At 44.7% G+C, this 27,879-nt stretch overlaps 1 protein-coding gene across 7 annotated transcripts in view; it reads left to right on the top strand.

The window, feature by feature from the left end:
* Nucleotides 1-7,854, top strand: part of ALKBH3 (alkB homolog 3, alpha-ketoglutarate dependent dioxygenase) — a 73,836-nt gene extending 65,982 nt beyond the window's left edge. For 6 of the 7 annotated variants that reach the window (XM_043517726.1, XM_038407349.2, XM_043517725.1 and 3 more), the window contains one exon: nucleotides 3,051-3,464. In XM_043517726.1, coding sequence (XP_043373661.1) covers nucleotides 3,051-3,143 — 93 coding nt within the window. In that variant the 3' untranslated portion in view covers nucleotides 3,144-3,464. Of the gene's footprint in view, nucleotides 1-3,050; nucleotides 3,465-7,809 lie in introns of those variants that run through there. The other variant, XM_043517730.1, reaches the window with a different exon arrangement.
* The last annotated feature ends 20,025 nt before the right edge of the window (nucleotides 7,855-27,879 follow it).

A 27,879-nucleotide genomic window follows, 5' to 3' on the forward strand; every position in this document is an offset into this window, starting at 1 on the left:
ACATGAACAAGCTTTTTCCCATCGTGGTATAGTTTTCTGGATTTCCACAAACTACACCAGTGGGGACATGAGTTACTGGGAAAGCTATTGGGAGATGTGTGTTATGCAATGATATGACGCTTCATTACATATTAACAGTGCTTTCCATCCAAGAATCTCAATGTAACCCATAAATTAATGGCTTAAGCTGAACAGCATCTCTGCAAGATCAATAAGTGATATATATCAGAGGGGTAGCCATGTTAGTCTGTATCCACAAAAACAACGAGGAGTCCGGTGGCACCTTAAAGACTAACAGATTTATTTGGGCATAAACTTTCATGGGTAAAAAACCCACTTCTTCTGATGCATGGAGTGAAAATTACAGATACAAGCATAAATATACTGGCACATGAAGAGAAGGGAGTTACCTTACAAGTGGAGAACCAGTGTTGACAAGGCCAATTCAGTCAGGGTTGATGTGGTCCACTCCCAATAATTGATAAGGAGGTGTCAATACCAAGAGAGGGAAAATTGCTTTTATAGTGACCCAGTTCCTAGTCAAGCCCAAATGAATGGTGTTAAGTTTGCAAATGAATTACAGCTCTGCAGTTTCTCTTTGCAGGATGGCTCCTTTTAAATCTGTTATTGAATGTCCAGGCAGATTGAAGTGTTCTCCTACTGGCTTTTGTATGTTACCATTCCTGATGTCTGATTTGTGTCCATTTATTCTTTTACTTAGAGACTGTCCGGTTTGGCTAATGTACATGGCAGAGAGGCATTGCTGGCACATGATGGCATATATCACATTAGTAGATGTGCAAGTGAACAAGCCCCAGCTGGTGTGGCTGATGTGGTTGGGGCCTATGATGATGTCACTAGTGTAGATATGGGGGCAGAGTAGGAAAGCTTATGCTCAAATAAATTTGTTAGTCTCTAAGGTGCCACAAGTACTCCTTTTCTTTTTGAGAGTAGGCAACGGGGTTTGTTACAGGGATTGGTTCCTGGGGTGTGGTGTGTAGTTGCTGGTGAGTATTTGCTTCAGGTTGGGGGGGGCTGTCTGTAAGCGAGGATTGGCCTGCCTCCCAAGATCTGTGAGAGTGAGGGATCGTTTTCCAGGATAGGTTGTAGATCGTTAATGATGTGCTGGAGAGGTTTTAGCTGGGGACTGTAAATGATGGCCAGTGATGTTCTGTTGTTTTCCTTGTTGGGCCTGTCCTGTAGCAGGTGACTTCTGGGTACCCATCTCGCTCTGTCAGTCTGTCTCCTCACTTCTCCAGGTGGGTATTGTAGTTTAAAGAATGCTTGATAAAGGTCTTGTAGGTGTTTGTCTCTGTCTGAGAGATTGGAGCAAATTCGGTTGTATCCTAGAGATTGGCTGTAGACAGCGGATCATGTGATGTGTCCTGGATTGAAGCTGGAGGCATATAGATAAGTATAGCGGTCAGTAGGTTTCAGTATAGGGTGGTGTTTACAGTGCAAATAAGTGATGGTCACATAGTGTCCAAGAAGTGGATCTCTTGTGTGGACTGGTCCAGGCTGAGGTTGATGGTGGGGAGGAAATTGTTGAAGTCCAGGTGGAATTCTTCAAGGGCCTCCTTCCCGTGGGTCCATATGAAGAAGCTATCAGTGTAGTGCAAGTAGAGGAGGGATGCTGGGGGGGTGAGAACTGAGGAAATGTTATTCTAAGTCATCCATAAAAATGTTGACTTACTGTGGGGCCATGCAGGTACCTATAGCAGTGCTGCTGACTTGAAGGTATAAGATTTGTCCCCAAATCTGAAATGGTTGTGGGTGAGGACAAAGTCACAAAGCTCAGCCACCAGGTGTGCTGTGGCCTCATCAGGGATACTGTTCCTGACAGCTTGTAGTCCATCCTCATGTGGAATATTGGTGTAAAGAGCTTCTACATCCATGTTGGCCAGGATGGTGTTTTCAGGAAGATCACCAATGCATTTTAGTTTCCTCAGGAAGTCGGTGGTGTCTCGAAGATAGCTAGGAGTGCTGGTATCATAGGGTCTGAGGAGAGAGTCCAAATAGCCAGATAATTCCGCTGTAAGAGTGCCAATGCCTGAGATGAAAGGGCATCCAGTATTTCCAGGTCTATGGATCTTGAGTCATAAATAGAATACCCCTGGTCGGGGCTCTAGGGGTATGTCTGTGTAGATTTGTTCCTGTGTTATAGCGGGGAGTTTCTTGGGCAGATGGTGTAGTTTCTTTTGGTACTCCTAATGGGATCGGAGGATAGTGGCCTGTAGAATCTGTGTGTTGGAGAGTTGCTAAAACCTTTCCAGCACATCATCAATGATCTACAACCTTTCCTGGAAAACGATCCCTCACTCTCTGACCTTGGGAGGCAGGCCAATCCTTGCTTACAGACAGCCCCCCAACCTGAAGCAAATACTCACCAGCAACTACACACCACACCACAGAAACACTAACCCAGGAATCAATCCCTGTAACAAACCCAATTGCCTACTCAGTCCCCATATCTACTCTAGCGACACCATCCTAGGACCCAACCACATCAGCCACACCATCACACCACCATGACTGAATTGGCCTGTCAGCACTGGTTCTCCACTTGTAAGGTAACTCCCTTCTCTTCACATGCCAGTATATTTATGCCTGCATCTGTAATTTTTCATTCCATGCATCTGAAGAAGTGGGTTTTTTACCCATGAAATCTTATGCCCAAATAAATCTGTTAGTCTTTAAGGTGCCACCAGACTCCAAGTGATAGATAGTGATCACTCCACCCACCACTTAAACTCCTATGTAATGTTCCTGCATTTAGGAGAGGCGGTGACGAACACAGTGTGTGTCTGAATTTAGGAAGACAGAACATAATAAAGTTGTAATTTGGCCAAACAACTCTACTGTTACAGAAAATGCTGTGGGTTTCTTAACGGCTCTGAGCAGTCAGGATATGGGTTTTATGTCTTATCAAATGATTTTGAAAAGTGAGTAATGTCACCATCCTGTAAAATGAGGATACAAAATATTTTGTGTTTGAATATTAAATGTGTTTTTAATTATGAAAATCCATATTCTTTTCATAATGTTTATAGCATCGGGTATCTAAGGAATATCATGCCAGGGAACCACGGATAAACTTGACATTTAGGACCATTCATCCAGACCCTGAGGGAATGCGAAGGTGAATGAAGACAACTGTCTTGGATACTACTGGATATGACATCACAGCTGATCCAAAGCCTCAGACCTGGTGCTGGTTTGGAGCAAGAATTGGATTCACAGTTACTGTCAAACATCTAATGGGAGAGGGGAACGGAGCTGTCATCATGGAGAACTGTGACAGTCACAAGTTTCCTGTAACATGTGGATGATACTGTTGTATTTTCAGACATAAGTTGCTATTTGATTTTGTGAATTCATAGACTTTGTTTTGTTTGATTTTAAAAAACAATAGTGACCTATCCCTTTTGAAAATGCTTGCATAAAATTAAAGATATGAGAGTTCACCCATTATCAGTGGTCAGTGCTTTTTTACCACCACCCCAATACCCTGGCAAAATGTGAATGGGTTTTTATAGCAAAGACAAGTAACAGAAAATAATCCTGTCATACTGGTTTATATGAAACCATGTAGGTGTGTGTATAAATAATGCTTTGCACTTACATGGCACATCAACTCAGAGGATCTTGGCGCATTTATAATTTAGGCTACGATTTGGTCATGGAGGTTTCAGAAGGCACGGATTCCGTGACAGCAGCTAGGAGCTGTAGGGTACCCCACTACCCGGGGTGGCTGAGAGCTGTGGAGTACCCCTGTGGCCCAGAGTGGTGGGGAATCCTGCGCAGCTCCCCAGCCTCTGCAGGGAATTACCCGGAGCTCCCCAGTCCCTGCGGGTGCGGGAGAACCCCCGGCAGCTCCTCATCTGCTTCTGCCAGCAGGGGAACCCTCGCAGCTCCCCAGCCACCATGGGTGGGGATCACTCCCAGCTACTGGGCAGGGGCCACAACTTCCAGCCACAGCAGGGCAGGGTGCGGGACTCTCCTCCCTCCCCATTGGTAATGACTTTTTTTAGTAAAAGTCAGGGACAGGTCACAGCTTCTGTGAATTTTTGTTTATTGCCCGTGATCTGTCCGGGACTTTTACTAAAAATATCCATGACAAAATCATAGCCGTACTTAAATACTATAACCTAGCTCTTACATAGTGCTTTTAATCTGTAGATCACAACGCACTTTACAAAGGAGATAAGTTGTATTGTTTGCATTATAGTAGCATCTAGAGGCCCCAACCAAGGCCAGGGCTACTTTGTGCTATGTGTTATACAAACAGCTCTTGCCCTGAATGGATAGGTGAGACAGACAAGTGGGAGGGGAAACAGACATAGAGACAAGAAGGGATTTACCCAAAGTTTCACAAATTATTGACAAATGTATGAGTAGAACTCATGTCTCCTGACTACCATTCCGGTGCCTTATCCCCTCCTAGACTATGTTGCCTGGCTGCTTCACTGTTAACCAATATAGCCTTACACCACTCCTACAAGGTTGAGGAATATTTTTTCCATTTTATAAATAGGAAATCTAAGTTGCAAAGAAATTAAGGTCAACATTGTGAAAAGTGGTCAAGGATTGTGAGTTCTTCAGATTTGGAGACTCTGTATTTGAAATACTTAGGATCTGATTTTTCAGCAATACTGAGCACTTGCAATTTCCAGTGACTTCAGCTGGGGTTATGGGTGTCCAGCACCTCTGAAACTCTGGCCTTGGATATCTCAAATTGGGTGCCCAAAACTACTGGCTACTTTTGAAGATTTGAGCTTAAATTATTTCACCATTGTCATGAGAACCCATCACTCTTGACTCCTCATCTTGCTCGCTGACCATTAGAAAATGCTCCTGTGTATATATATGTAACCTCACAAATTCAGGTTATAGTGAAAAACACTTCCATCAAATCTCTTGCGTTCCAGACATGCAAAGGGCAGCTAGGTAGTCTTTCAGGAACTGTTAAAAGCTTGCCTTGCCTACATTTCTTGCCTGCTATTGGAACCGATGAACTCATGGTCAGTGTTTAAACAAAGCCAGATATGCCCTATATATGGCTAAATACTCTCTTCAGTTATTTGTTCGTCAGCTATGCTAGGCTGCAGGATGGTAATGTTCATTTTCTATATAAGTGGGACCACAAGCATTAATAAACGTTCTCTGCATTGTCTCACATCAGTTAAGCTAAGCTTGGTGATGTCCCTCTCTGTTGTCAGAGTAAGTCAATATTTAGAAAAAGTCTGCTTCTGATTAGCCAGTGCTATCTGCTGCATTGTGGAAGAAAATTGTTCCCTGCTGACGACAGTCCAGTGACTAATCATCTGCTATGCGTAAATTTTCATTTTTACTGGTGATTGTAAAGGATAAACTCTCAAGCCACTGCAGTACTCAGGCTCTAAATTGGGCAGACTTGAGTTCTCAGTGAATCACACGAGTATAATTCTGCTATGATGTCTGCCTAAAGCACTGTACAGCACTTAAAACTGTATTTCTAAAGTGCACGAATGTGGGGTTATGTAGATAAACCCAGGGGGTTTTTTTAGATGCTTTTTGGATTTTTTTTCACCCTGGTTTCCTGATGTTATCCTGACTCAGTTTCTTACTTTCAGATGGAAGAGTCTGATAAAACTATAAGTAGTTGTTGTTGAAGGATACAGCCATATGCTTTGCTTTCTGTTGTCATCTGGTGCTGTGCGCAGACTCCCGGTGCCATGTTGGGTGGTGTAGTTCCTAGAAAAAGAACTATTTCTCCTTAACCAGGTGCTTGAGTTGACTCCTCCCAGAGGCTTGTACTTACGTCTGTAACTTTCGTTGCTGCCCTGCACAATTCACTGAACCTGTTTAATATAACTGTGTACAGCACTACATCCAGGCAGAAGCATAGTCCAATGGTTACCTCAGAGCAGTAAGCCTTCTCTACTGCTGCCTGTAAAGTGTGAAAAAGGAGAAGGGGACATCAGCCTATTTGAGAAAACTGCAAGTGTGTGTTAAGCTTGACAGAGTGCTTATCCTGCCATGTCCAGAGACAGGGCCAGATCCTCAGTTGTGTAAATTGTTGTAGTTCAGTTGAAGTCAATGGAGTTCTGGACTCTACAGTGCTAATAAGTGATGGTCACATAAACACCACCCTATACCGGAAACCTACTGACCGCTATTCCTACCTACATGCCTCCAGCTTTTATCCAGATCACACCACACGATCCATTGTCTACAGCCAAGCTCTACGATACAACCACATTTGCTCCAACCCCTCAGACAGAGACAAACACCTACAAGATCTCTATGAAGCATTCTTACAACTACAATATCCACCTGCAGAAGTGAAGAAACAGATTGACAGAGCCAGAAGAGTACCCAGAAGTCACCTGCTACAGGACAGGCCCAACAAAAAATCAAATAACAGAACGCCACTAGCCATCACCTTCAGCCTCCAGCTAAAACCTCTCCAACACATCATCAGGGATCTACAACCTATCCTGAAGGACGACCCATCACTCTCACAGATCTTGGGAGACAGGCCAGTCCTTCCTTACAGACAGCCCCCCAACCTGAAGCAAATACTCACCAGCAACCACACAACAGAACCACTAACCCAGGAACCTATCCTTGCAACAAAGCCCATTGCCAACTGTGTCCACATATCTATTCAGGGGACACCATCAGAGGGTCTAATCACATCAGCCACACTATCAGAGGCTCGTTCACCTGTGCATCTACCAATGTGATATATGCCATCATGTGCCAGCAATGCCCCTCTACATGTACATTGGTCAAACTGGACAGTCTCTACGTAAAAGAATAAATGGACACACACATCAGACGTCAAGAATTATAACATTCAAAAACCAGTCGGAGAACACTTCAATCTCTCCTGTCACTCGATTACAGACCTAAGAGTGGCTATTCAACAAAAAAACTTCAAAAACAGACTCCAACAAGAGATTGCTGAATTGGAATTAATTTGCAAACTGGATACAATTAATTTAGGCTTGAATAGAGATTGGGAGTGGACGGGTCATTACACAAAGTAAAACTATTTCCCCATGTTATTCCCCCCCCCAACCCCACTGTTCCTCAGACGTTCTTGTCAACTGCTGGAAATGGCCCACCTTGATTATCACTACAAAAGGTTTTCTTCCTTCCCCCAACGCCCCCCCTTGCTGGTAACAGCTCATCTTAAGTGATCACTCTCCTTACAGTGTGTATGATAACACCCATTGTTTCATGTTCTCTGTGTATATATAAATCATCTCCCCACTGTATTTTCCACTAACTGCATCCGATGAAGTGAGCTGTAGCTCACGAAAGCTTATGCTCAGATAAATTTGTTAGTCTCTAAGGTGCCACAAGTACTCCTTTTCTTTTTGCGAATATAGACTAACACGGCTGCTACTCTGAAACCTGACATTTTACTGTAGCTGGAGGTCTGGCCCATGGATTCTAATCCTGCCACTGGCTTCTCTGTGCCCATTGTTTGGGGTTTTGATACATTAATGCATGTTTCTCTATTAATTAGTAATATTAAGGTTAGGAATTTAAATGCTCAAAAAGTGAGGAAATGGAGAAGTTAGTTTCTGTTGTAACATTAACTCAGCCATGCTACACATCCTGTATACTTTGTGGTTTGCATAAATTCATATTTATGTAGACATTTAGACATTAATCCAGAAACTGACCATGCAACACACATGTAGTAAGTGTAAGTTAATAATTACTACAGTATGAGAACCACAGTTTTAGCACATAAACTCTGAAAGTCATAAGATTTGTGACCTTAACACAAGATGTATTTTAATTTCCCTGTAGATTCCCAAGAGAGAGAAATTCTTCTCTTGAGGTGCTGAAAGCTTCACAGGAGAGAGGTCAACTCCTACAGACTTTAAAAGCCATGCATAAGTGCCCTGATTCTCTCCTATGCTGAGATTCACTTGGTACAGGAGAGCTTAGGGGCTGCTCTAACTTCTGTGCCAGCTGGCTGTGTTTCCTGTGGGACCATACATCCGTTGAGAATTGGTTGAGTGAAAGTATGCTGTGTCATGCTCTCTCCTACCCTGTACATGATGTGGGTAGGGCAGTTGGCATAAAGGCTGATTATGCCTCTTTATGCCAGGTGAAAACTTCCCCATACTGGAGAAATAATCAGCTAGCCAGGTAGAGCTACCGTCTACCATTTTGCGCTACTTGAGCATCAGAAAATGGCCAGAATAGGCAGAGAGATTCTGGCCCAGAATCTGTTTCTACATTAAAATCTATCTACAGAGGAAGTTTTTCTGTTTTGATACTTAGCCCTGATAGTTCATAGCTCCCAAAGTTGGCATGCACAAAAATAAGATTTTAATGCTGGTTTAATGTAGGTGGGAAGGTGGGTCCTGACAGCTGAAAGGCCAAGGCGTCATTTAGGATCAGCAAAACTGAAATTTCAAGTAATAAACTTCAGCCTGGGGAGCGGGGTTCAGTCTTTGAGTAAAGCAGTGGTCTAAAATTTATTTTAAATGGAAAATGTTGTATTTTATCTTTTGGTAATTCAAAGATAGTTGAAGAGGTTTTGCTCTGATTTTACAGATGGGGGGAGGGGTGTGGCGAAACCCTCTTAGACTGAATATGAAATATTTCATCCAAAAGACTTTTTCTAGAGTTAGAACAAACCCCTTAGACACCATAGTGTCTTCCTCTTTCATCCTAGGCCGGTATAAGAGACTACATAGTATTTCCAGACAAAATCTACAGTAAGAGGGAGTAAAGGTTGAAATACGTATTGGTAATCTAGAATAAAATGTATTGTGATTATCCCCTAAACAAACAGAGGATTCAGAGGCAAGGTTAAACTTAAATCCAAACAAGATATGTAAATGCTCAGTTAGGGCATCCTTAACTTTCCCCTGTAATGACATCATGCAATAAACATGTGATGATAGTCAAGGCATTGTAATGTTTGTGGTCCCAAATTAAAATTGATTTTTGAAGACATTTTAGATTTTTTTTTGTTTATTTTCCCTTATATTTCTGTGATGGAATTTCCATCTTTTTTCAATTAAAAATTTCATACTTTAACACAAAACAAGAAACTCAGAGAATGTATCCATGTGATATTTATAACAATATGAAGATAGGTACTTATTTAAAAACACATCTACATTTAAAAAAAAAACTTTTAGGGCCAAATTTGTTGTATGCGTTGATTGATGTACACCACTCTAGAGAAGCCTGAGCATGTTGGCCAGTTAAACTGAGTTTACAGCTGCTTTAGATTGCTAATGCAGCACAATGGGTGTGTGTATATATATATATGTATTTATATATATATACACACACTTAGGATCCATAGTAATTTTTTGTGCCTTTTTTTTAATATAACTGAAAGCTTATCTGTCAGCAGAGGCTACTGCATTAAAATCTTCTCTTTTAGAGAAATGTGAAGAACGCATTCTTTCAAAATGGCCATCATCTCATGCTTTTTTCAGTTGAAGTGAGGCTGTAAGTTGTTCTCCGTTAAGATGCCCTTTTTCAAAATGGCCTCTACCTCCTATTGTTCCAAATGCGTGAAACCAAGCTCCCCTGAGGGATGGTGAAGAGGAGTAGGATAATGGAGGCAATGGCCAACTTTGGTATGGGTGGGCTCTGGCCTCTCTCCCATTGAGAACAATGCAAAATGGTGGCCATTTTGAAACTAGCAGTGACTAATCCACAGTCATACAGCGAGTTAATGGCTCAGACCAGACCATATTAATACCTGTCTCCCCATCCTTTGCGGTAACCACTTATTTCTGGAGTACTTGCATTGAGTACTCCTGTATAAACCTCTTGCTGAATTTTAGGTTGCATATGAAACTACCTTAGGGTTTTATATTGTTACCCATCACTGTAGTATCTGAGCAACTTCCATGTAAAATCCATAGTAATGGCATGGTTCTAGGGGGCTTCATGGAGCACCTGACGTGTATGTCTTTTTATGGAAAAATCTCTGATCAAGGGGAAGATGTTTTTAGATTTACTTCATTGGTACCATATCAGATTAATTCCCTCCATTTTTATTTTTCTCCCTTCGGGACTGAGAGATGTGGCCAAGTTACCTCCTGAACATTAATTCACAGAGAGGTGGAACAGCAGTGGAGGGGTTAAGCTGACAAGCCCCGTGCAGCAGTCCTGGCAGAGAGCGGTAGATTTTCCTCTTCGGGTTTAGGACCTGTGACAGACGATAGGTGCTCGTGCAGCCCAGAATATCCTCCTCAAGTGTTGGCACCATTGACTTGGCTAAAAAGCATTTAACACTAGCTTTGCCTTTTCTGGTCATAAACACTTTCAGTCTCGAAATGGAAGCTGCATTACTGTTTTTTTTTTAAGTGCTCCTTTTAAATGCTCAAAGTTTCCATAGCAACCCTATTGCTGGCCCATCCTCCCTTCACCAGACTTGTGCTGAAAATATGCCTGTCGTCCCATTTCTTGCCAAGCCGGAGGGCAACTTTGCTGCATTTATTGCGTCAGTGATGAAGGCTCTTTGTGAAGGATTCACTCTCCTCAGGGTTGCTTCAGAAACTGCTGAATCATTCAGCTGGCCAGATGCCAGACTTCTGTTGCTTTGCTTGTTGATCTATTTGATCTGCTTATTTTTTGATCCTTCTAACATTCATCTCAGCTTTGGGTAATAATTACAAGCTACTTTTAAAAGGGGGTTGGGGCTGTATGCCGATGGCCTTTGAGCAAGAAGGAAATGGGCTTCCTGGTGAGATTCCTCAGGACAGTTACGATTCCTTCCTTAAATACAGGAAAATGGGGCTGTAATGAAGTTTAACAAGTGGGAAATATGAAGGAAGGGTCTTGCACAGAGTAGTTATTTGATTTAGATTCCCTCATTGAATGATTTGCTATTATGTACCCAGAAGCACCATTATGGCTAATCAATACTAGTATCTACTCTGCAATTGCAAAGTATTGATCACGTGGGATATGTTCACCTGATCCTAACAGAAGAGACAGCTCTGATATGCCACTAGAAGATTTCTTCACACACAGCCCTTGCACATGCAGTTTAACCCTGTGCAATTGAATGCTGCTATTATTTGTATCCTAGTAGTGCTCAGAGGTCTCAACCAAGAGTAGGGCCCCATTCCTTTAGGTGGTATATAAACACAGTAAGAGACAGTTCCCACCCTGAAGACCTTGCATTCTAAAGAAGACAGATAGAGGGTGAGAGAAGAAGCAGGGGCACAAAGACAAGTGACTTGTCCAAGGTCAGAGCAGATTAATTGCCAACCCAGGACTAGAACACAGGACTCCTGAGTGCAGTGCCCTGTCCAGTAGGTCACACTGCTTCTACAAGCTCAAATGTTTCCCTCTGCACCTTGCTCTCTCAAGGAGAGCTGTGCTCGAGATCTAGTCCATGGCAAGAACAGAGACAGCTTATCTTTACAGTGCTTCTTCAAAATGAAATGGTAGAAGGAAATAAACCCTAAAACACAGGCACCTTGTTTATTTGCGGAGGCAACAGAAAGGGGATTAGCAAACCTTGGGTGGTGGTGTTTTCAGAGCTGGGCTCCCTATGTTATATAATCAACATGCAGCTAACCCGCCTACTTAACATGAGTAGGGGAGGGGGAGGAGGCAAGCTTGTGGGTAGGAAGGTACTTGACGATCTGTGTGCATAATGGAATTTGCCAGCAACTGCATTTACCCAGAGAGAATGCGGCCTTCCTAGCTTAAGAGCTAGAGTAGGTTGCCTCCCTTGTTCAGGCTGACACACCATTGTGCTTCCAGCCCTAGCACAATGAAGACTATGAAGTAAGGTTTTGCCTGCTGCATGCAGGGATGAGCTCTCCTCTTCCTACCTTGACGGTGCTGTTAGCCGTCAGAGAGAGAAATGAAATGTGCTGATTTCAGTCTCAATAAATTGCTCTGCTCGGTACTTTGCACAGGGGTAAGATGTCATATCAGTTAATTTTTCAGTGGCCCAGTCACCTCTTTGGCCAACTCCTGGCTTGGCTGCCTCATTTAGACCAGAACGGCTCTATTTCATCTTTATAACTCCCATCTCCCCCAACCCTCGCTATTCTTATAAAGCTGATTTCAGAACTTGGGGAGCAATGGCGTTTCTAATCTGACAGGTTTCAGAGTAGCAGCCGTGTTAGTCTGTATTCGCAAAAAGAAAAGGAGTACTTGTGGCACCTGAGAGACTAACAAATTTATTAGAGCATAAGCTTTCGTGAGCTACAGCTCACTTCATCGGATGCATCCGATGAAGTGAGCTGTAGCTCACGAAAGCTTATGCTCTAATAAATTTGTTAGTCTCTAAGGTGCCACAAGTACTCCTTTTCTTTTTTCTAATCTGACAGTGTTTTTTCCTTCCTGCTTGTCAGCATTAGCTTCACACTAGAGCAGGGGTGGGCAAACTTTTTGGTCTGAGGGCCACATCTGGGTATGAAAATTGTATGGCGGGCCATGAATGCTCACAAAATTGGGGGGTTGGAGGGCGGGAGGGCTGTGGCTCAGGGTGCAGGCTCTGGGGTAGGGCTGGCGATAAGAGGTTGGGGTGCAAAAGGGTGCTTCAGGCTGGAACTGAGGGGTTCAGAGGACAGGAGGGAGATCAGGGCTGGGGCAGGGGGTTGGGGCACGGGAGGAGTTCAGGGGGCAGGCTCCAGACAGTGCTTACTTCAAGCATCTCCCAGAAACAGTGGCATGTCCCCCCTCTGGCTTCTACATGGAGGTGCGACCAGCCGGCTCTGTGCACTGTCCTGTCCACAGGCGTCGCCCCTGCAGCTCCCATTGTTTGCAGTTCCTGGCCAGTGGGAGCAGTGGGGGCAGCATGTGGAGCCCTCTGGCTGCCCCTATTCATAGGAGCCAGAGGGGGGACATGCCGCTGCTTCTGGGAGCCATGTGGAGTGGGGCAAGACCCCGACCCCGCTCCCCAGCTGGAGCACCAGAGCAGGGCAAACCCCAGATCCTGCTTCCTGACGGGAGCTCAAGGGCCGGATTAAAATATCTGGAGGGCTGGATGTGGCCCCCGAGCCGTAGTTTGCCCACCACTGCACTGGATCCTCTCTTCAGGACAGAAGTTTGATTGCCAGAGCCATCATCATTCAGGTATTTACTTATTCTGTTTTTAGTTCTTTAAAGCTGTTGCTGCTATTTGTAAATTGCATTAAAAATCTAAAGGTTTTAAAGAAGGAGGGGAGTCTCAACCACAGTCCATGGGAGATGATTCACAGACTCCTTCATCTCATTGTCAGGAAATTTCTGAGGTTTTTAATACACACAACAGTTACTTTCTCTTCAAATAAGAACAGCTTCAGGCCACTTCTACATTATGTATTAAATGCTAAATATGGTCTATTTGTGTTGAGTGCTCTCGGGGCTCAGCATTGTGCAACCCACAGAAGAAGACATGAGGTACTTTTAAAAAGTTTAAGATGCATTTGCAAAAGTGTCTTAGGAACCTAAGGCCTTGTCTACAAGGGAATTTTTGGGGAGAGGGGTATAACCTAAGGTGTGAATTTAATCCAGCATAGTTTTATACCAGTATAACTCCCCATCTGGACACCCTTAGGGCTTGTCTACACATACGGCGCTGCAACAGTGCCGCTGTAGCACGTCTGGTGAAGATGCTCTATGCCGATGGGGGAGAGCTCCCCATCGGCCTATTAAAACCACCTCCATGAGAGGCAGTAGCTGCGTCAGCAGGAGAAGCTCTCCCACCAACATAGCGCTGTCCACACCGGTATTTATGTTGGTGTAACTTATGTCGCTCCGGGGGTAGTTTATTCACACCCCTTAGTGACACAAATTATGCCAACATAAGCTGTAAGGTAGACATAGCCTAAGTCTGATAAAAGGTGCCTTGTGTTTGGTTTAGCATAGGGCAAAGGTTCTCAAACTGTGGTTCGTGGACCACCAGTGGTCTGCGAGCTCCATTCGGGTGGTCCGCAGGTAGTTCCCTCTAAGGTCCGTGCCTGGGTGGAGGCACATGAGCGAATGAAGGGCCACCCCCCTGATTAGTGGAGCCGCGCAGGCGTGGCTCCACTAATTAGGTGCCTGGACCCTGGAGAAGACACACATGTAAGGTGAGGTGGTGGCTTTGGGGGGAATAGTGGGTAGGTGGGAGGGAGCAGGGGAGTGAGAAGAGCGGGGGGAGTGGGAATTTGGGACATGCAGGGCTGCGGCAGCCAAAGAAAGAGGCGACTTTCCCTAGCTCCAGGGCTGTAGCTGCCAGGGAGAGACCCCCCCCCCTCCTTCCCAGCCCCAGCTCAGGGGCTGCCACAGTTGGGGAGAGAGGGCACATCCATTGCATTAGAAAGGTAAGACTACTGATATTAAAATATGAGCCGGTGCTTTTATTTGTAGAACAAAAAATGTTGTTTATATTATTAAGGTTTTTTTATATAGCACTTTATCCAAAGCGCTTTAAAATTGTTAGCTAATGGTAAAAACAACATTTGTAAAGATCATTAAGTGGTCCACTAAGACCCACAGCAATTTTCAAGTGGTCTGCAAAAAAAAAAGTTTGAGGACCGCTGGCATAGGGGTCAAACTTCATTGCACTGCAACCCCCTTCCGACAACAAAAATTACTACACGATCCCTGAGCCTGCCTGAGCCCCACAACCCCAGGCAGGGGCCAAAGCCCAAGGGCTTCAGTTCTGGGTAGGGGGCCTGTAACCTGAGCCCCACCATGCCGGGCGGAAGCCAAAACCTGAGCCCGGCCGCACAGGGCTGAAGCCCTCGGACTTTGGCTTCAGACCCAGGCAGTGGGGCTCAGGCTTCAGCTTCGGCCCTGGGCCCCAGCAAATCTAATCCCAGCTCTGGTGACCCCAATTAAAATGGGGTCATGACCCACTTTGGGGTCCCAACCCACAGTTTGAGAACCTCAGGTTTGGCATATGTCTCTTGGGGAAAGGGTTTAAGCTAAATCATAGAAAGCCACTTTTGTACTGGAATAACATTGCCCACACAGTAGGGTTATATCTGTACTACAGTACTGGTATAACTGGTAAATCTTTCCTGTGTAGGCAAAGCCTTAGGCTTTGTCTACACTGGAACTTCATCGGCAAAACTTTTGTCATTCAGGGGTGTTTAAAAAAAACAACCCCTGAATGACAAGTTTTTCTGACAAAAAGCGTCGGTGTGAACAGTGCTTTGTCGGCAAGAGCGCTCTCCTCCCGACAACACCGCTGCTGTCATTGCGGGTGGAAGTTTTTTGCTGGTGGGAGAGCTCTCTCCTGCTGACAAACAGCAGCTACACTGCGTGCCTTTTAGCAGCACTGCTGTAGCAGCACAGCTGTGTCGCTAAAAGGCGCGTAGTGTAGACAAAGCCTTAATTCCAGTGACTTTCAGTGAGAATTAGGCTCCTGAGTCACTTTGATGCTTTTGAAAATATTACCTGCCATCCCTGTTTTATGTGATATCTCTCCCTATGCCTAAAGAATTATTTCAAAGACACCTGTGACTATGGTATCCAAGTGTAGAATTGAAAAATCCCTAATCAAGAGGCTTACGATCAAAATTATACAAACAATATAGTTCAGATACATGCTATGGCAGATGCCCCAACAAAGGGCCAGTCTTGTAATGTTGCAATTTGTTTGTTTCTTCCAACAACTATATTGTTAAGAAGCTTGTCATAAACATACAGCTAAGGGTAGCAAAAAATCCCTCCTTTAGCTGGAAGGGGTTAAGAAGCTCAAATAACCTAGTTGGCACCTGACCAAAAGGACCAATAAGGAAAGAAGATCCTTTCAAACCTGTGGGGGGAGGTTTTGTTTGTGTGCTGTCTTTGTTGTTCTCTCCGGGACAGAGAGAGACCAGGGCAGGAAAAACACATCTCCTAAAACTCTACCTAAAATAAGCATTTAAAATTATAAATTGTAAGTAATAGCAAGGAAATGCGTTAAATTATCTTTTGTTTTAGCTTGTAAATTTTCCCTATGCTAAGAGGGAGGTTTATTCCTGCTTTTTGTAACTTTAAGGTTTTGCCTAGAGGGGAATCCTCTGTGTTTTAAATCTTATTACCCTGTAAAATGACCTTCCATCCTGATTTTACAGAGGTGCTTCTTTTACTTTTTTTTCTTTATAATAAAGTTCTGTTTTTAAGAACCTGATTGGTTTTTAGTGTCCTAAAAAGCCAAGGGTCTGGTCTGTGCTCACCTTGTTTACCTATTTGGTTGGTATATTATTCTCAAGCCTCCCCAGAAAAGGGGGTGAAGCGGATTGGGGGTATATTTTGAGGAAACAGGAACTCCAAGTGGTCCTTTTCCTCAATCTTTGTCTAACTCACTTGGTGGTGGCAGCAATACCATCCAACCTAAGCTGGTAAAAATAAGCTTAGGAGGTCTTTCATGTGGGTCCCCACATCTGTACCCTAAAGTTCAAAGTGGGGAGGGAACCCTAACAAAGCTATTTGAGTGGAGAAAGGTGCTTGGGTGTTAGAGCTGATGGGAAATTTTCTGATTGAATAATTTTCCATCAGACAACGTTGATTCCAGGGAAATGTGTCAATTCTGTCAAAACTTTCAATGGAAACCAGGCAAGTTTCCATCGGAAACCAGCCTCATTTCCTGCCAGCTCACCTCCCATCTTCCTAGACTCCCTGGCTCCTCAGTAGCACTCCTGGTGGGGAGCTGGGGTTTCCAGGCTTCTCAGTAGCCTGCCTGGCTGACTGCCATAGAGCTAGGGCTTCCAGGCTACCAGCTCCTCAGCAGTCCACCTAGCTGGTAGTCAGGTAGCCCAGGGATCTGGGCAGGCCAGCTCCCAGGGCTCTGCGATTGGCTGGGGTTTAAGGCTGTTCAGGTTCCTGGTGCCTGCTGGCCAGCTCACTCAGCGAGCCAGGTGGCAGTTTCCTCAGGCTGCCTGCTGGGCAGGCAGGTTGCCCAGGGCCCTAGTTGCCAGGGCTACCTAGGGGTCCGGGCGGCTGGCTGACTGGCTCCCCAGGCTGGCTCCCTGGTTACTTGCTCTACCTGGCTCCCCAGGCTCCTTGGGTACCAGGGCTGCCTACCAGGTGAGCAAGTGGCTGCCCAACTCTCCAGCTGCCCACCTGGCAAGCCAGTTGGAGCCAGCCCAGAAAATTTTTATAATTCTGTTTTGGCTTTTCCATAAAGGAATTTTTTGAAAAAATTTCCATTCCATGGGAAATTTTGCATTTCCATCCAAATCCGAACAAACACTGTATTTTGGAAATGTGAAATTTCCCATCAAACAGAAACTCCAGATTCTATCGATTGTAGTACAATTACTAATGGCAATTCTACAGCTAAAGCTAAGAAGGGTTAATACTACATGTGTCTATAACAGATACCAAATGTAATGGGAGCCATCCCAGCAGGTTACTCAAGTCAGTTTAGTTAAAACTCATTTGATTTATAAAAGAACAGTTGATTTTTTAAAAACCTGCACTTTTAGGCATTAACTGGTCTCCAGTTGGCTGTCTCTCACTCCTACCTTGTATCCCCTAAGCCAATGAGCATGCAACATTACAGTAACAGTTGAGCAACAGCTGCCACTCATTCTGACATCCATCAGACCAGTTAAACTAAATATGCATCAATCACTGGATAAAACAGTGTCTCTGTCATGGAAGATTTTACAGATCTTTTACTTTGAAAATAAATGCCTCAGCTTTGCCTCTGCATTTATTATTATTACAGAGTAGCAGTCGGAGATCATTATCCTGTGACACTGCCACTTAAACACCCACTTATGTCTTCTGCTATTGCTTTACTGTTTTAAAACACTTGGTAAGGAGAGTATTATTGCCATTTGCATAGTACTGTGAAATGCAAAAATATCACCATGTGGCCATCTTGGGATCTAATGTGGTTAAGATTTAAGTATATTTATTGCTCCTTTGGGAGGATCTGTAAACCAAAGAAAGAAATCACTGTTTCAATGAGCAAGTACATCTCTAGGGTCTCAGAAGACATCTGAATACTGAGAAAGAAAGAGTAGGGCTTCCTGATCAACAAATAATATTTTGTTCCAGGTTTCACAAACCTTTTGCTCTAGTTCATTCATCAGATGTCATCACAGGAATGTGACCAGAGTAATGATGTTTAAAAGATACAGTCAAGGTATTCAGAATTTTTAATGTACCTTTTGTTCTTAGGGTAGTAGTCAGAACCTTTTGAAGAACTATTGTAGACTATATAGGAAAGTCTTAGATCCATGTGTATAAGAAATGCTAAAGCAGGAATAGGTGTGGGACAAATTGATAGATATCAGGAGAAAGGATCCTATTTTGGATAATCAAGCTTATAATGTAGAGTACATTTATTTTGTAATCCTTATCACGATACTATCTGAGCACCACACAATCATTAATGGATTTTGTACTCCTAGCCCCCTGTGAGGAAGTGAACTATTATCTACATTTTAAAGATAGGGAACTGAGATACAGGGTAGCTCAAGTGACATTCCCAAAATCACACAGAAAATCTGTGGCTAAGCTGGGAACTGAATCTGGGTTTCCTTCCTGTGCCTACTCCTTCACAAATGGTGCACAGAGTTCAATGTTAATTATAGCTGGCACAAGTAGTGATGCCTATAGTCAAGGCTCCCAAACCTTTTCATTTTAAGACCCTGTTTTCAGTTGTTTACAGCTTTGCCAAACAAACTGTTTGGGTTGAAATGTCCCATGCCAGGCGTCTGCCTCAGGCTGTTCATTTTGTTTCAGTTAAAACAATTGTCAGTTCTAAGAATGAGGTAAGTAAGGGGGGAAATATGTTGTTTTTTCCTTGTTAAGTAAGTTCTAACAACTATTTTCATCGAGAAGCTTTAGAACCTCTGTAGTATGGAGAAGAGATGTGAAATTTGGCAGGGGGTTTTCCTGGTGGCCAGGATATGCCTTTAGCTATCCCCATGAAAATTCACCCAAATTAGGCCAAGTTGTGAAGTCTGAAAAAGTCTGAAAAATCTCAGCTCACATATGCTCAGTGGAGGATTGTTAAGAGTTTGACAACTACATTCTTTGAAGAGTCCATCTCTATTAAGCATGCCCTCTCCCCTCCCAGCTCCTACATGTGACCGGACTCCATGTGCACCATCACCACATAGTGACTACCATGCTCCATGCTGGGACTGAACTGGACTTTTCATGCATTTGTTCCTCCCAGCGACTGAGGGTTGCTATGGTGCTGGGCAGTAGAACAGATTTTGCTCTCAATGCCCCTGCTGGTGGTGCCTATGCAGCCTGGAGTAGCTGCAGGAACATCCTGACTTAGGGTGACCAGATGTCCCGATTTTATAGGGACAGTCCCGATATTTGGGGCTTTTTCTTATATAGGCTCCTATTACTCCCCACCCCGTCCCGATTTTTCACTTGCTGTCTGGTCACCCTAGCCTGACTTGAATGCACAAGCAAGGTTAGGAATAAGGTGGGGAAGAGATGCCGGGGAAGAAGATGAGAGTAGCTAGGGGCAAGGGGTTGGGGCAGGAGCAGCGGGGCCAATGGGGGGGGGGGGACAGAGATCAGAGCAAAGTGTTTGTGTGGGAGGATAGGAGCAAAAGGAGGTGGGGGGAAAGGCATGATCCGGTATCATAAGACATATGCAGAGTGGGGCTAAACTGACGTTCCACAGGCAATGAATGATTTTGCTCACGGACAAGCTGGGTTTACACCAATATCCAAGTATACTTGGCTGCAAATGCAGTGGTTTGTTCTTGAATAATGGGACCATATACACAGGCTTCTTGTTGCATTAGTTTGTTACAGCACTGAGGAGCCAGCAGAGGGTTGGTGGAATCACTCCTTAACAAAACAGGCATTTGGACCGCATCCTGGAGACCCTTGCATTTCAGTTATTAAAAGAAAGTTTCTAGCCTTTTCCCCTGTGAAGAGTAGCCAGCATAAACTGATACAAATCAATTGCAAAAAGCTGGGCTCCACTTCTGCAGGAGGAGGCTAGGGAGACATAAAGATCCCTTTAAAAACATAACTTTGTGTGTAAAATGAGGCAGTTTGGAGGGGTGTCTCAGAGAATCATCTCACCGACCTGCCCCAGAAACCACACTGTATGTGCACACTGATGGGATTATGGGGGACAAGAATTGTTTGTTTGGAAGGGCAGCAACAAAAACGCTTTTTCAAAAGACCATTCCAGAATGCTGTGGCCAGTTGTGTTTGTTAATTTCTGCCCTTCCTGGGGCTGGGACTGAGGGGGCTGCTGTTCACTTAGGTGGCTCCCATGCCCTGGGTGCACCTCCCATCACCATTACAGCAATTTCAAGGGAGACTTCCCCACTGCATCTACTACCAGTGACTAGGATTTCATGGAAAAGCACCACATAGTGCCCACAAATCTCTCTCTACCTGCAGCTCTAGCAGTGCATGAAGGAGAGGAGAAAAGACCAAGGTGTTGCTGCTGAGAATGAGAGACCAGTGCCCATGGCAGCCTGCTAGTGCCCGCACACTGAGCCCCAGCCCAGAGTCTGAAAAGATGATTACAGAGAAGGAGCCTGGCACCTTGCTCCCCTCTACAACCACCCAGAGTAAGCCTGCTCCTTCCGTGCCCTACTAGAGAAGACCCACTCCTGCACCCTACCACCTACAGAAGCTAGGGAGACCCACCCATCCCAAGAACAAAAAGGGAACACATTCCCCAACCGACCACCAAGCCCCAGAACCAGCATTGATCTGCTTCCCACCTGACCAACCACAATGTGATGCCACAGGACTCTGACCTGACATGAAGAAGAGCTGCAAGGTAGGGGAGCTTCCAAGGATAGGGAAATATAATGGTAAGGGTGGAAGGATTGATTGATTGATTTGGGGGAATATTTTACCTAGGGGATATGATGAATTTCTCTTGTTGGTCAAATATTTTGAGGGACCTTTTAATTATTAATATGTTGGCAGCATATCACTGTATTGGATGGTTGATTGTGAGGGCTGAGCTGTGCACAATAATTTGTTATTCTAGGGTGTCCCTCAGAGCTGAGTTGCTGGCACTGATTATTTTTTAAAGAAAAACAAAAGCATGTAGAATCATTAACTAACAATACTGTAAAGGAATATAAGGGCTTTCCAAACATATACATGGGGAAGGGGCATGTCAGTCATGGGCTGAGCAACGTCGAATGTGTGTGTCCCTTGCAAGTAGACCGTGACAAGGAAAATGATCCAAATACATCCAGGGTGTAAATCATTCAATGTAATGGGATTATGCAAGAGTTGGACTTGGCGCACTGAGTGTTTTCATTGAAGATGTCTTGTGATTGTAAAAATGTGGTGACATTTTGCATGTGAAAGTACAGATGTCTCTTGAAGGCCATTTGAGGTCTCGGCAGCTGAGCTGAAATGGGTTTGCATTACAGCTTGTTGAATACAGCAAATCTCCCAGTAGCAAAGATATGACTTAAAGTTTAAGGGAAGAAAAATAGCTTTCAGCTTTAAAATACTGTTTGGATTGTTCTTCTCTTTTGATGTTTGTAGGACAGTGTCTGTTAGGTTCCAGCAATTGAATTCTTTTTTTATTATTTTTCTAAATGTGGTTGTTCCATAACAGGAGTTATAGTGAAGACAAGAAAAGGTCAAAGCAGACCAAAGCCTCCCATCCCCCAACATAAGTGGTCAATAAACACAGGAAGCAGAATCTCTAATCGATATGCACAGGTTTTGATGGCTTTCAAACCTATGTCTGACTTTAACACTATGTTGTGGTTCTACTTAAAAGCCACCTGGCTGAAATGTAAAACATGCTGCCATACTTGTATTTGTGGCTAATGCTGCTGATCAGGTGCATATTGCTGACTAAACACTACTGAGCACAGGACTGGAGGTTCAGGAATTTGATCATTCTGATCAAAGTTTAGATACTGACTCCCTCAATAGCCTTGGCAAGTCATTTAGCTCTCTGCTTCAGTTTAGCATTCTATGAAATAGGTCTGGTCATACAGGATTTATTTACTTTACAAGCAAGGACTGTGAAGATCCAGTAGTTCTTCTTTGTAAAGTGTAATCGAGAAGCTAAGGGTTTGTATCTCATTCTCATTAGTCTGTAAGGCAGAATAAAAAGTAATCTAAGATGCTGCAGAGAAAATGTAGGTTAGATATTAAAAAAAACACTGCCTGACTAGAAGAAACATTTGGCAGTAGAGCAAAATGTAGATTCCCCTTCCACAGAGATATTTGAGGGTAGATTTGGAACATGCCCATCAGGGATGAGTTAAATCAATCTTGCCACAATGCAGGGAGATGAACTACATGACTCATGAGATTACAGTCCCTACCCACACTAATCATTCTATTGCAGCACTGAATTCTTTGCTGGCATGAGCTGCAGGTATGGTGATTTGCCTAATGGAAAGTAATCTGTTTGCAGTCTTTTCCCTTTAAAATTCCTCCTTTCTTGCAGGAAAGGAAGAGTGTCTCTCCCATGTCCCCACTCTCCGAACTTCCTGTTCTGTGCAATTCCCCCTGATGGGAATGAAGAATTTATAAAGGGTAATGATGGTATTTCCCATTGTTACAGGGCTGAAAAAGTAACTTGTTTGCACAGTTGGTGACATGGAATTCCTGTGATATTGTTTTAACAATGCCAACAGTTTCCTCTTCCATAAAGATGGGTGTTGGACTGGACAAATGGTCCAAAGGCCCAAGAGAAGTTGAACAGACATTTGAAATATTACCAGCTATAGATAGAGGTGAAAACTCCCCTCCTAAGCAATGCCCTAGTATACAAGTGACTTCAACTCCTGCACTATGTAGGGAAGAAATCTGCTTCTATGATATGCATAGCAGGGAATATCTGTCATCTATATGGCAGGGGTCACATTTCAAATACCAGGAGCAACCTAGATTAAAGCCAGGACTTAAACCATTAGAGCAAATATAGTTTTTTACATTAGCGCATTCCCAGCCTAATTTAGGCAATTATGTCACTGGATATTTTCACTGAATTGTCTCAAATAAAATCTTAAAGCCTTCTAGTTATTACCATGGTGATGTTGCTCCAACTCCGCAGTGAAATTATCCAGAGCCTTTTATAATCAGAATTGAGGGATGAAATGCTCATTCCAGATGAAGTGAAGCCAGTTTGCTCTAATGCTGAACTTTGTTTATGAAGTTGTGTGGTCTGTTTGTGTCCTGGGAGAATGTTTAATTGCAGATTTAAAATCAATTGCACTTTTTGCAGAGTCTCTGGTGCCCATTGTGCACATGTTGCTAAAGCAGGTCAAAGATATCTTGGGGTATATTAAAAGGGGAAATGCTCTCCTTTCCAATTGGAACATGGCTTTGTAGGGGGGGATCTGGTCACTGAAGGGCTAACACAAAGTTTGCTCTTGTAGGTTAGACAGGCCCAAACTAATGTATTCTTCAAACCATGCTGCATTCTTGACCTCTAGAATGATTGTAGCACAATGTGTGGTTCGGTCCTGACTAAGCCAAGTTGTCAGGGATGATGACTGTGCTGTAAGTGGGATCTTTTAGAGAGAGATACGTTACTGTGCAGAGAGTATTTTAGAGGTGAAATGTAGCCATTTAAAATGAACAATGAAAACCACCTCTTCCCCAAACTGGAATGACTCAATTTGACCAAATAGAAAATTGTTCCTTTATTAAGCTAATTTTGTTTCCCAATAAAAGGGCTTCATGTTGAACCTGGCCCGAATGGTGCCTTTTAGAGCCAAGGAGCTGGAAGATTGCAGCAAGGCACATTATAAAGCTAGGGTTCTTAATGGTTCTTTTTCTTTTAAATTGGCAGCCGGCGAAACATCCATCCTTCTAGAAACATGCTAATAAGGGGGTGGCTGCAGTTGCTTCTCTCCCAAACCACAGGAGAGGGCCTTTGGTTTGTTTTAGCCATCTTTGTGAAATGGCCCTAATTAAAACTGTATTTTCCAAGCAATTCTGAAGTGGCCATTAGCCCCGTCTGTGTGTGTCCTTGCCATTGATTAGGGAGTTTGGTGTGGAAGGTCTGAACCCTCATGAAAAGGAAACAAGAGGCCACATCATTGCGGCCTCACAAAAGCAGGTGCCTTTCCGTGTGCTGAGCAGCTGCAGTGGCAGCAGGACACCCATGTTGTGCACATGCCACTCTGCTTCTCAAGAAGCACTTGCCTGTCTCTGCCACAAACACACGAAGCTCCTCCCGCCGGGCAAACCCTCTGCTAAAGAGCCCCAAAGAATGTGTTTTCTTCTCCTTTCTAGTCACAGTTCAAAATACCTAATATTCTTGATAAGACACAGCCTCCCTCCTTCCCACTTCCTATCTAACAGGATTTTGAAAACTCTCCTAGCATGGGACCTGCAGTGGACAAAAGCTACCTGAGAACAGACTGTAGGGAACAATCCTGCACCAATCCTAGAGAGGGACAAACTGACATACTAGCTTTTCCACCTCCCACCCTGCATTCTAGCTCCTTTCCTCTTTCTTTAACCCTTGGTTTTTTTCCACTTCTGATAATCCTTAGCATGTACATCTTTAAACCAGGGCTCCAACCTTAACTAATTCACAAGTTCCTGTTTTATTTTAATAATTGTAGTACTAGATGTGATGGGTTCCCCCCAGGGTGCATCTGGAACTGGGGTGACACTGAGCCCCCGACCCACCAGTCTGGGCTCCCTCTCACACTGTACTGCTGTGAAAAGCTGCAAAGTCCTCCAGCCTGCACTTTCACCAGCATACATACAGGTAGGAACACATCCAGCTGCAGTTACATGCAGGCACTCTGACCAGCCCCTGCATAGGAAGGCTACAGCTAAGGCAACTCCCAGCTCCTCAGGCACACACTCCCTCTGGAGTATAAACCCAAAATTATACCATATTGTGCTGCACAGGGAACTGTACAACATAAGCTCATAAAATTTTCCCACTCCCTTAGTGTGGAGAGGAATATGCAACAGCCTTTGCTCCCAAGTTATAATTCCCACACACTTCACTCCAACTCACCGGTTTAGATAAAGCAAATACAAGTTTATTAACTACAAAAGATAGATTTAAGTGATTATAAGTGATAGCAAAGAGATCAAAGCAGATTACCTAGCAAATAAACAAAAAAAAACTAAGCTTAATATACTAAATAGATTGGATATGAATAGCAGATTCTCACCCTAAGAGATGATACAAGCAGGCTGCAGATTCTTAAGGGGCAAGCTGCACTTGCTTTACAGCTTGGAATCCCCAGATGTTTCATTCACAGGCTAGAAATCCCTTTAGCCTGGATCCAGCACTTCTCCCAGTCTTTGTTCCCCACATGTTTCCAGGAATCTTCTTATGTGGGGAGCAAAGTACATCAGATGATGTCACTCCCTGCCTAATATAGCTTTTGCATAGGGCAGGAACCCTTTTTCCCAAAACTTGGTTCCCAGCTTGGTCTGTGGAAAAATACTGACAGCCCAAGATGGCGTCTAGAGACATGTGGTCTCATCACATGTCTTTGTAGAGCCATAGCAGCCATTATTTGGAGGCTATCTATAGTGTTTTCGGGAAGGCTCCCCAGGCGGGAGATAAGCTTCTCCTAAGGCCTATTGTTTTTCCTAATAGACCATTGCCCTGAATAGGCCCTTCCCCACCCACTATCTAGACTGAAAGCATCTTGTCTTGTGGGCATTACTCAGGTGTAACTACATTTGAAATACAGATATATAGTCAATATTCATAACTTCAGATACAAAAATGATATATGGATACAAAAAGGATATTCATATTCAGCAAATCATAACTTTTCCAATGACACCTCACATGACTTGTCTGGCATAAAATACATTATCATTATGTCATAATCATATCATAATAATATAATTGTGAAGAATATGGGATGCAGTGTCACACCAGACATTTAAAATAATAGACTAACATTTTTGTCCTTGTATTTTTGTCCTTCCATCTGAGCACAGCACTTTATGAGCATTAATGAAAGAAGCCTCATAATGCCCCTGTTACAAATGGGGAAACTGAGGCACTGAGAGGCTTGATGACTTGTCTTCCGTCACACAGTGAGTCAAAAGTGGCAGAGCTGGGAAATGGATCTGAGTCCTGACTCCCCACCTTCTGATTTAATTCCGAGATCGTGCTGTCTCTCCTACATAGTTCATTTGTTTTGTTGCTGAGAAGACTTTTATTCCCTAACCCTAGAGTGCTGAACTTGACGTTCTCAGGCAAGTCACTCTGGAGCATTGAGAGATTAGGGTATTGCATCCCATATCTGATCTGAGCTCAGTCCCCTCTGCATGTGTGGTGGCGATGGGGGGAGAGGGGTGGGCAAAGGAGCAAGTTGCTTCTTATCCGGACAGCAGGAATCTTTGCCACTAGCTAATGGATATTACAATCCTGTTGCTGATTCCAACATTTTTTCAGCCAGAGAAACAGCTGTATAATCCCTTCCCTCCCCCCTGACCTGTGAAATGAAAGTCAAACATGTGACTATCAGCATAGTTGTTCTTCCAGCACTAAAAGCGTCCCCGAGCCTGTATACCAAGCCCACTCCCCACATGCCAGTCAAGCCTCAATTACCAGGCATTTCAGGATAGGTAATATCAGCATCCAAAGAAAGGCTTAAGGCTACCACTGCCAAGCTAATACTCTCTCTTTCCTTCCCTGCAGCCCTCCACTCTCTTCACACAGGAGTCAGAGACACAGAATTCACAGAAGGATGGAGGTCATGTTTGCTATAAGGGACTAACACAAACTCTTCAAGCTGTGTGCTTCACAGGGAGAGAGTTATAGGCAGAATGTATGTGAAGAGAGGCCTGTTAGAACCTCTACTGCCTGAGCCCTAAGCTGGAGATTGTCTGCAACATAGAAGGAGAAAGGAAAGAGACGCCAGGAGCAGCTGAGCAGCCTCAGCCCCCAGGTCTGAAGTGGACAGTAATAGGAAATGGAGGGATGTGAAGTCTGTGTACCCCCCTCCCACTGTGAAACCTGATCTGGATGCAGGTACCAACTCGGGCAGTGCTTGCACACTAGGTCAGCGGTTCTCAACCAAGGGTCCAGGGCCCCATGAGGGGGCTGTGAGATGGGTTCAGGGGGGTCCACCAAGCAGGAGCCGTGTTAGACTCAAAGCTGCACTGTGAGGTGCTGAAGCCTGAGGCCATGAGCCCTGCCACCCAGGGCTAAAGCAACTTAGCTTCATGGGGCCCCTGTGGCCATGCTTGATACCCCCTAATGCCAGCCCTGGCTTTTATATGCAGAAAAGTTGCTGTGGCACAGGTGAACCCTGGAATTTTTATAACTTGTTTGGGGGGCCTTAGGGGGAAAAAAGGTTGAAAACTCCTGCACTAGGTAACTTACAGGATCTGGCAGGAAGGAGGAAACAGCCAGGGAGGTGTTTGGGGGATTTCTCCAGCTGGAAGGAAGCCTGGCAGACGTCCCTAAGGTGCAAAACTGGAGAACGAGGGTGATTAGATAGACAGTGAGATGATCCCAACCACGGCCTCCGCCCCAAAACTGCGTCCCCTGGCTGAGAAGTTAGGGCGTGTGCAGCAGTCAGGGAAGGGTGGCGGCAAGTCCCCAGCTCGTGTGAGTGGGGCACACTGTAGCGGAGCCTGCTGCTTCACCCCCGCTGGGGATCCGCTGCCCCCTGTCCCGCTCAGCGAGGGATGATGCCTCTGCAGGGCCCGCGGCGGCGGCAGCAGCAGCAGCAGGACAGGTGAGGGAGGGAAACCTCCTCCCGTGAGCGCCGGAATCCGCCCGGGGCGGGGAGCGCCCGGCGCCCCACCCGCGGCCAGCCAGCCCCCGCGGGTGGGTTGCACGCGGAGAGGCGCAGGCTGGGAGCCTTTCCCCTCGGCCTGGCCCGGGCCACAGGCTGCGGCCCGAGAGCGCCGCGCGCGGGAAAGCGCCGCGGCCTCCCCCGCACAGTCCCTCCGCGTGGCGGGGGCGGGGTTATTTTAGCACAAATGACTCGCCGGCGTCAGGCGGAAGGGAAGCGGCCGGGCGGGCTTTAAATGGCAGTCGGTGTC

The sequence above is a fragment of the Dermochelys coriacea genome, chromosome 6 (assembly GCF_009764565.3).
Source record: "Dermochelys coriacea isolate rDerCor1 chromosome 6, rDerCor1.pri.v4, whole genome shotgun sequence".
Lineage (NCBI taxonomy): Eukaryota > Metazoa > Chordata > Testudines > Dermochelyidae > Dermochelys > Dermochelys coriacea.